This window comes from Borostomias antarcticus (assembly GCF_949987555.1).
Source record: "Borostomias antarcticus genome assembly, chromosome: 30".
Taxonomy (NCBI): domain Eukaryota; kingdom Metazoa; phylum Chordata; class Actinopteri; order Stomiiformes; family Stomiidae; genus Borostomias; species Borostomias antarcticus.
The window spans coordinates 1,276,398-1,286,527 of NC_140263.1; the positions used below are offsets into that span (position 1 = coordinate 1,276,398).

The 10,130-nt window shown below is 44.8% G+C and overlaps 2 protein-coding genes across 2 annotated transcripts; both read left to right on the forward strand.

Annotated features, from left to right (window-relative positions):
* Positions 1 to 3,088: 3,088 nt before the first annotated feature.
* On the forward strand, positions 3,089 to 6,357 carry LOC311327088 (uncharacterized protein; the record flags this gene model as incomplete). The annotated part of the gene is made up of 9 exons (XM_084460111.1): positions 3,089 to 3,563; positions 3,692 to 3,833; positions 4,734 to 4,819; positions 4,906 to 4,959; positions 5,107 to 5,160; positions 5,266 to 5,319; positions 5,708 to 5,767; positions 6,109 to 6,249; positions 6,353 to 6,357. The coding sequence occupies exons 2-9, from the start codon at positions 3,787 to 3,789 to the stop codon at positions 6,355 to 6,357; spliced, it is 501 nt and encodes a 166-aa protein (XP_084316237.1). The 5' UTR covers positions 3,089 to 3,563; positions 3,692 to 3,786.
* Positions 6,358 to 7,407: 1,050 nt separating this feature from the next.
* On the forward strand, positions 7,408 to 8,887 carry LOC311327167 (uncharacterized protein). Its single transcript, XM_084460194.1, has 3 exons — positions 7,408 to 7,717; positions 7,830 to 7,989; positions 8,562 to 8,887. Exons 1-3 carry the CDS (start codon positions 7,496 to 7,498, stop codon positions 8,678 to 8,680), a joined length of 501 nt encoding a protein of 166 aa, XP_084316320.1. The 5' UTR covers positions 7,408 to 7,495; the 3' UTR covers positions 8,681 to 8,887.
* The last annotated feature ends 1,243 nt before the right edge of the window (positions 8,888 to 10,130 follow it).

Consider the following 10,130-nt stretch of genomic DNA (forward strand, 5'->3'; position numbering starts at 1 on the left):
AGAGGTCCTGTGTTGATTGGACCTTTGCAAGTACCAGAACCATACTGTACATTTGGGAATCTTTCTTGATTCCCATATGGACGTCCCCAATTGGACACTTACCATCAAAGTAGAGTCTTGCTTATCAGGGTGTGGGGGGTTTAGCATGCCCCAAGACCAGCTAGAGGGGTCCTGTGTTGATTTGACATTTGCAAGTACCAGAACCACACTGCCTATTTGGGAATCAAGAAAGATTCCCAAATGGGCATCCCACATCAAAATTGTCAGTGTTCCCGTGCAGGCATGCTAGCTCCTAGCGGGTCCGATCAAAGACCGTCCTGCTCCCTTTGAGTGTGGTAACAACATATTAAAAAATCAGCATGATTGCATGTTCAGAAAAAAAGTTGCTTCAATCTGATCAAGCTGTACAGATGGTCTCAGGGGCTATGATCCTGACACCATATAAACTTTGGTTTCTCCAACAAGGCCTTTTTTTTTCTGAAGGACTTGGGCAGTTTATTCTTTCACATTATGATAGTAGACACTGTCCCTGTTATGCGTGTGAAATATGTGGTCCCTACCCAGATAGCAAAAGACATTGATTCAACGTTGGATTTTGGTCAAATTGGTTATTTTTGGTTTAGGTTGAAAAATCTATGTTAATTCAATGTTTTATTACAGATACCATTTCAACGATTGAAAAAGTGTTGTTGAATCAATTTAATATAGATGCTGGTTTTTCAATGTTGAAATGCCCTACAATGAATTGACATTGTTTCAATGTGTGGTGCTCCCTCCACCTTGCGCAGCTCGCGAGACCAACCAGATCTCACGGGACTTGAGGTCTCCAAACTTTTGCATTTAATGTTCCAACGGCCATTTATTTTCCCCATACGAAGAGGAGTCAAAGAAATCACAAATCCGTAAGAAATCTCTACCATCCTTCAGACATGACATCGAATTTGGTCTGATACAGTCAAGATAAAGCATTATATGGAATATTTGGGTAAAATTGTGCATAGAAGACGATATGTTGTCTAGCTCCATGTGTAGGCCCGGACTAGCACCTAGCTAACGCAGCTAGCTCATGATCCAACATGAATCTCGACCATCCTACAGAAATTAAATCAGATTCGGTCTGATACAGTCAAGCTAAAGCATCGGATGGGATATTTGGGTAAAATTGTGCATAGATGGCTGTTGTGCGTTTTTTGTTTGAGCTAGTGCTAGCATGTGTTAACTAAGTTAGCTAGTGCTAGCATCATGGTCTTCCTAGGTGCCTAGCTAACATGTGTAGGCCTGTACTAGCACCTAGCTAACATGTGTAGGCCTGTACTAGATCCTTGCTAACATGTGTAGGCCTGTACTAGCACCTAGCTAACATGTGTAGGCCTGTACTAGATCCTTGCTAACATGTGTAGGCCTGTACTAGATCCTTGCTAACATGTGTAGGCCTGTACTAGCACCTAGCTAACATGTGTAGGCCTGTACTAGCACCTAGCTAACATGTGTAGGCCTGTACTAGATCCTTGCTAACATGTGTAGGCCTGTACTATCACCTAGCTAACATGTGTAGGCCTGTACTAGCACCTAGCTAACATGTGTAGCCCTGTACTAGCACCTAGCTAACATGTGTAGGCCTGTACTAGCACCTAGCTAACATGTGTAGGCCTGTACTAGCACCTAGCTAACATGTGTAGGCCTGTACTAGATCCTTGCTAACATGTGTAGGCCTGTACTAGCACCTAGCTAACATGTGTAGCCCTGTACTAGCACCTAGCTAACATGTGTAGGCCTGTACTAGCACTTAGCTAACATGTGTAGGCCTGTACTAGCACCTAGCTAACATGTGTAGGCCTGTACTAGATCCTTGCTAACATGTGTAGGCCTGTACTATCACCTAGCTAACATGTGTAGGCCTGTACTAGCACCTAGCTAACATGTGTAGCCCTGTACTAGCACCTAGCTAACATGTGTAGGCCTGTACTAGCACCTAGCTAACATGTGTAGGCCTGTACTCGCACCTAGCTAACGCGGCAGGCATGCTATCTAACGGAAATTAATCTACCATCCTTCAGACATGACATCAAATTTGGTCTGATACAGTCAAGTTAAAACATCATATATGATATTTGGGTAAAATTGTACATAGATGACTATGTTGTGCGTTTTTGGTCAGCTAACTGGTATCCTCTAACCAGCCTTCTTGGTTGCTAACTTGGCTTTAGCTAGTAAAGTTAAAGCTTCATATAGGATATTTAGATACAATTGTTGCATAGATATATATGCTGATATATATTTTTTACTGTTGGTTTATGCATAATTTTTTTATTCTGCTTTGTTTCCTCTAATTTCAGGATTTTACTACAAGTCAAGGGGATTCACTACAAGGCCAAGTAATATAATTAGCACCACCTCTCTTTACCTCTTTTAATCAGCATCAGCCCAGCACCAGGTCAGTCCAGCCCCAGCACCAGGTCAGTCCAGCCCCAGCACCAGGTCAGTCCAGCCCCAGCTCAGCTCAGCTCAGCCCCAGCTCACGTCAGTCCAGCCCCAACCTAGACCCAGCTCAGGTCAGCCCAGCCCTAACCTAGCCCCAGCTCAGGTCAGCCCAGCCCCAACCTAGCCCTAGCCCCAGCTCAGCTCAGCCCCAGCTCAGGTCAGCCCAGCCCCAACCTAGACCCAGCTCAGGTCAGCCCAGCCCTAACCTAGCCCCAGCTCAGGTCAGCCCAGCCCCAACCTAGACCCAGCTCAGCTCAGGTCAGCCCAGCCGCAACCCAGCCCCAGCTCAGGTCAGCCTCAGGTCAGTCCAGTCCAGCCCTGCATAGCTCATATGCAGTAGCATACTGGCAGCCCAGTCCAGCTGAGGTCAGCCCAGCCCAGGTCAGCCCAGCCGAGTACATTCCCGGTCAGCCCAGTCCAGCTGAGGTCAGCCCAGGTCAGTCCAGTTCAGGTTAGCCCAGCTCAGGTCAGCCCAGTCCAGCTCAGCTCAGTCCAGCTCAGCCGCAACCCAGCCCAGTCCAGCTCAGGTCATTCCAGTCCAGCTGAGGTCAGGTCAGCCCAGTCCAGCTGAGGTCAGGTCAGCCCAGTCCAGGTCAGCCCAGGTCAGCCCAGTCCAGGTCATTCCAGTCCAGCTGAGGTCAGGTCATTCCAGTCCAGCTGAGGTCAGGTCAGCCCAGTCCAGCTGAGGTCAGGTCAGCCCAGTCCAGGTCAGCCAAGTCCAGGTCAGCCCAGCTCAGGTCATTCCAGTCCAGCTAAGGTCAGGTCAGCCCAGTCCAGCTGAGGTCAGGTCAGCCCAGTCCAGGTCAGCCCAGTCCAGCTCAGGTCATTCCAGTCCAGCTGAGGTCAGGTCAGCCCAGTCCAGCTGAGGTCAGGTCAGCCCAGGTGATGGAAAGTGAGGTGGTGCTTTGGGCTGTTGCACTATTTCCAACTGGCAACAGTTCTTGCCAGCTGGTTCAATCCAAAAGAAGGTACATTGTTATGGCCCCCCAGAAACATAAATTTTTCGAAGGCCCTTAAGGAACATATGACACCCCATAAAGGATGGACCACATACGAGAATGTCCGGCTCTTGATGACTTGTGGTAAGTAGTAATTGCATTACTATTGTCTGATGTGAATTGTTCCATATCTAGGCTTGTCAATTCAATTTGTGACAATGACTACTTATTAAGAAATGTCATACTGTTATTTTCTGCTTGTTCTTTTACAGACTCATTTGAAAAGGCCAAACGAAATGAAGAAAAGAAGAAAAGTATGTGAATACTGGATGTCCAACCACTGATCTGGACTCGGAGGACGAAGAAGATGCACGCGGAGGACGAAGAAGATGCACGTGGGAAAAGAAGAGTAAGGTACAGTTGAATTCCTCAACCAAATGTGTTTAATGTATTGGTTAATTAGCCTACACCTATACGCTTTGTGGTGAGTGTCCACCCTGAGATTAGGAGGTCAGGTTCGATATCCGGCCTGATTTTAACTCAATAGACACCTTATCAGACAACGTCACACTGATAAGAACCAGTATGCGTGCACAGGCTGGAACCAAAAGAACCCAACCGCTCACAAGATGCAATGGAAAAGTGGTCACAGCACCCCCAGTGTAGAGGAAGAAGGCTTAGGATGTGTACTTTGATTGTTCCCTCCTGAAATATATAATCCTTGGTTTCTGTTGTGTGTAAACAATAAGTTAAAAAATAAGTTCAAACCCCGCCTCCAGTCGCTGTCAATAGCCGAGACATACGGAGGGAGCGCTTCACTTCACCCTGGCACCCGAGTCTGCTTGCTTTTCCAGTTCCGTGCGTGATGGTTTTGTGTGCAGAGAACGGCCGAGAATAGCAGACCTACAAGCTCACAACGGTCGCATCCACGGTGTGTTGTGAGCTTGTACATCGTTGATAATCGGCGCGCAACACCATTGTGCAGCACCTGTCCAGTCAACATACAGGAGGAGGTTGAATGAACTGAAACCAGCTCTCCCTAAAACAGGCTTGGGGATTTGTTGGGACATGCATGCAACCGGCACTTACGCGTCCAATCTCAATGTTTTTAAACCAATAATTGGTCTATTCTTCCCTGCTTGGCACTCAGACTCAAGGGTTGGATTGGATGTCAGTCCTGTGTTAGACTAGTGTCATGTCTGTGTACTTGAACATCAAGCTGCCTCATTCTACAGAAACAGGCCATGAGCTCCTGACATGGGCTCCTTATTTCAATTGCTGGGAACGTTGAATGTTTATTTTTTTATTTTCCAGGCCAAATCCTGTGTACATGGATGAGGAGCAAGAAACAGGCAGTGTTAAGAGAAAATTTGTCAAGCCACCTGATGTCCATTTTCCAGGTACAGTGGTGACACCTATCAGTTATGGCACTAACTGCTACACCTACTGTAGCCTACATATTGTATAATTCCACTTGTTACTACAGTGCTGCAAGAATCCAGCCAGTACCCCTCAGCACCAACCCCAAAGGCAAGCAGTGGTATGTCATAACTAATTAAATGGCAGAAACAAAATGTAATTGCATGTGAGCTTTAATTTACAAGCATTTAGTTCCTCCGTCAAAAACATCAGTCATGTGATATGTGTTCAAAAGCATCCATTATTCATGTATTTTGTTCCCTTTTAGCCTCTGGAGGAAGCAACTCAGAGGACGTTCCGTCATTTGGCCAGGCTAATAATGGTAAGGGGACCACTTCACACTACTACCTCCGGATTGACAGTATGTAAATGTCCATTGTCCGAGTTACAGCATTCATAGTTCATGTTTTGTATTCTCTCATTGTAGGCTTATGTGGAAGCTACTTGGCCGAGTTGGGGTCAGTGGACCTCTGTAATGATGGTAAGTAGACCAATGGTTTAAGTCAGCGTACACTCATGTACTGTAGCTGCCATATGACCAACGTTTCAGTCTGTCCGCCAACTCTTTTATTCTTTTATAGTGTTTGTGTAGTTGACCAGCACCTCCTAATGACAGGTGTGTGTTGCAACTTGCAACCCTCGTTATTAAGTAGACCAATAGGCTATTATGTGGACTTTTTATGTTAGGTGGTAAACTATTATTTTAATTACTCACTCAGTATTCAAGTGTGTTCATCCCACAGGCCTCCTTTATCTAAAGTTGGAAAGTAACCCTATGGAGCTAGGTACAATTGCCATATGGTGCTCATGGATGATAACTTTGATAGTGTTCATTTGCCTTATTTTGTTATTTCTGTCTATTTCTCTAGGAACGCCAAAATGTAACGCCAGCCCCTACTACGCTATGCTATCAGAGCAAGCAAGGAATGGTATGTATTTCTCATCTTAAATGTTGCTCAGTGGCCTTGTGGTTAGTGTCCGCCCTAAGATTGGGAGGTTGTGAGTTTGATCCCTGACCGAGTCATACCAAAGACTGTAAAAAAAAAAAAGTACCCGATATCTCCCTGCTTGGCACTCAGTATCAAGGGTTGGATTGGGGTAAGTCCCTGCGACATACTAGCCTCATGTCCAGGGGGTGTACTTGTCCATCAAGCTGCCTCACGCTATGGAAACATGATATAGGCTCCTGCTCTATGGGCCACTAGGCTCGAGAAGCATTGGTTCTCATGATTTGCTTATAAACAATTAATAATGGAGTCTTATCTTTTAGACAGCGGGGCCAGCTATGCACACGGCTTCAGCTCACCGGGCCTGACTCAACTGACCCCTCGCCCCCCACCCCACCCCCCTTCAGCTCCAGAAACACCACCGGGAAGGTTATATGGAGGGGAATCAAGCCAAGTGTTGAAAGGCAAGTACCTCTTTCTGAGCAGGCTCTTAACCTTACTGATGCCCTCTGAACTGAGAAACCTATCCCTTGTGACTTTCCCATCTTTGTCATGTTTCTTTTGGAGTTTAGGCTTAAAATTTAAGCACTTAAAGGTGGGGTAAGTAGTTTGACGTCAACAAGGCCTCCGATTGGTCATCTTTTCCAAAAGAACCCGCCCCTCCCTCCTGTCAATCATGATGTAGTCCCTCCCTCCATACATGACTGGTAGGTGTGGCGAGATAGAGGCCCTGATTGGTCAATACATTTGGGAGCGGTGCATTCTTTTAATCCAAAATACAGAGACAGCGGTAAACACGGAGATCCAAGTTTATTCTCAGAGCACTTCTGTTACTGATAGCTGAAAGGATATTATGCCAATTTTACCAAATAAAGCCAAAAGCAAACTACCTATCTCACCTTTGAACCTGCACTACGTAACTTTTTTGTGATTATATTGTTATTTTGTCCAAGCTGTATGGTGTTTTGAAACTCTAAGGATCCTGTATTCATGGAATGAGCAACACAGCTAAACATGTTGGTATTTTGCCAAAATCCCCTGTTGGTATAGGAATGGAGGGAGGGGGGATGGGAGGGAGGAGAGGACGGGAGGGAAGAACGGATGGGGAGGGGAGGGAGGGAGGACAGAAGGGAGGAGGAGAGGACAGGAGGGAAGAACGGATTGGACAGGAGGGAGGGAGGACAGGAGGGAGGGAGGACAGGAGAGGACAGGAGGGAGGATAGGAGGGAAGAACGGATGGACAAGGGGGAGGGAGGCAGGACAGTAGGGAGGAGAGGAGGGAAGGAGGACGGGGGGAGAATAGGAGGGAGGGAAGGAAGACAGGAGGGACAGGGAGGGAGGAGAGGGATGGAGGATAAGAGGGAGAGGAGGGAGGACAGGAGAGAGGGAGAGGAGTAGTGAGGGAGAGGAGGGGATTTTGGCAAATTCTTTGGGGGCGTTACCCACACGTTTAGCTGTGTTGCTCATTCCACAAATGCACAATCCTTACAAGTTGTACCTCGTTGTAAAGGTGACTAAAAATGCTTTCCAATGGTATAAAATACAACACCAATTGCTATTACTAAAGGGGAGAAATGATTGACTGAAATAATGTTTCCAAACTTTTTTGAAGAGCTTACATATAACTTACACAAATGGTGTAAATGGTGAATCTATCCTTGAAATTTAATGTAAAACCAATTCTTTTTTTCCCCCCAAGACATTGCTGCCATGAGAAACACAAAGATTCTTACGGAGCTATGTATGGAGGTGAAACAGATCTCACGTGACATTCAGTTTATAAAGACTGAGATTGCTAAACTGAATATTCATGGAGCTGGACCAGTGTCACCGAGAGAAGACAACTTCCCCATCGTGCTGCCACTCACCAACGAGGAGCAGTTTGATGAGGCTGAAGCTGCTCTGAGGGAGGAAGCAGTCCGTCAAAAGATGGTGAACAACTTAAAATTCATTACATTTGTAATTATTTATAAATGAGTAGATACTCTGTGCATTTACATAGTATTCTGTAGCACACTAACCATTTTCTCTCTAATCTGTTAAGATTACGCGCCTGGCATTAGTTGGAGGGACCAACTCTGAAAACATGATCCGACGAATGCTATCCGCTGCCATGACAAACACTCTAGCCTGCATTTTTAACTGGGTGGGAAAGGGAGAGAAGAGGGCCTTCAAGGACACACTGATGCAGGACTGCATGTTTGGTGAGCCTGCACCTCAAAATACTAGTATTAGTACTTTACTCCTCTGAGACACAGAGTAGACAGAATTGAGTATTAGGGCCCATTCATACTCTACATATTCATACTCTACGCATATTCTACATAAGCGCAAGCAATGCAAGCTTCGCAAGGCTACGCAAGACTTCCTTGCGTGTGTAATGCCGAAATTTGTCACTTGATGCAAGCACAAATGCAATTCCTTGTGTTTCCGATAGGGATGCTAAACTTTCACCATGGTTTTCGCCGTATAGACCTATTTGCCCCCCCTGCTGGACTGGTGATATATTACATCTGACAATACACAAGCTCAGAGTCGTATTGGAGCTTACGCTCATAACGTAGCTTGCGTTGCTTACGTGAGTATGAATCAGGCCTTGGTGTGAATCAATTATATGAAGATAGGCTTGAGGGTGGGTTGATGGGTGAATTGCTCAATTAAGGCCGCCTGAAAATCTAGTACACTACAGTACACACTGGAACGCATCCACTGCAGCTTTCTTCTCCCTATTATTATAATTAAAAATAACTAAATTATAACCTTTTTTTTTTTTCAGTTGCTGCTCGTCAATTTGACCGCAGGCTGACGGAATTGACTTACAGGGATGGAGTGCAGAAGTGGCTGCGTTACGCACCAGAGAGGAATGGCGGGGTACGACGGAAAGAGAAGTCTTAAGAGTTAAAAGGACTAGGTATAATTCATTCAGATTAAGTTCATACCTGTTCTCTCCCGTCCTTTCACACTTTCTACTGTTTCGAGTGGGTTTGTTATTTTTTGTTCATGTCGTCTTATTCTGCACGACGGCCTTTCTGAGTATGACAACCCTGTTTGCAGATGCCAGGTTTTTGTGTCCCCTGGAGTTTCAGGAAATGTTTTGTGTGAATGTTGTGTGCTTAAGTGTACAAACGATGTACAATGTTCATATAATTGAAACAGTACTGTAATAAATAACTGAATGAGTAATGGGCTCTTTTTTTGTTCATAGAGCATTGTATAAGATATCTTGGTCGGTTCCCTGTAGTGTCTCAGATGTAGTAGCAGGATGTACGTGCCATATACAAGCGCAAGCTACTTGTGACTATAGAAAGCAAGAAACTGGGTATGGAAAGCACGAGATTGGAAATGGAATATAAGCGGCACTAATAAAGGTCAAGCTAGAGATAAGAAAGCTGAAACAGGATGAAAGTAAATTCGAACACTATAAAATTATTGATTACTAGTTATTTTGAATAACATTGTTTCAATGTATAATGCAATGCATAATATAGTTGAATCAATGTTGATGCAATTCTACATTCTTTCAATGTTGATCATATCGTCATTGAATCAAGGTTGATTCATTGTCGGGATTGATTGAAAATTCAATGTTCTTTCAATGTTGATCATAGCGAGCACTTTCAATGTTATTTTCAATGTCTGACATCAATGTTGATCTCAATCTTCAGCGTGACAATATCTCAATGTTGATTCAATGACTTTTTGCTATCTGGGTAGTGTAATATTAAGGGTAATTTATCCATGAAAGATTCCCAAATGTACACCACTGACATTTGGGAATCCTTGACTAAAATTCAAACTTTGGAACTCATTTTGAAGGTCTTGCCATTGACCAATGTGCACAAAAATCTGACCACACGTTGTTTGTAATGTCCACTTTAACCTAGAAGTGGTTGCAAGTTTCTAGCTTTAGTGAAAGTGTCATTTACCCCTGAAAGATTCCCAAATGTACACCACTGACATTTGGGAATCCTGTTCGAAAATTCAAACTTTGGAACTCATTTTGAAGGTCTTAACATTGACCAATGTGCACAAAAATCGGATCACACGTTGTTTGTAATGTCCACTTTAACATACAAGTGGTTGCAAGTGTCTTGCTTTAGTAAAAGGGTCATGAAGCCATGAATATGTTCAGAAACATGAAAAGGTCACCAACTGTCATTCCCTCCGCCCACCGGGGAATTGTTTGACACTTGGGACTCGCCGGGGGTGCGTACATTGGGGTTTCTTTCTGACACTTGGGACTCGCAGGGGGGCGTACATATGGGACTCTTTTGACATTGGGGAATCCCCATTGGGGACTCTTTTGACATTTGGGAATCTTTCACAAATTGGACATTTTTGACAT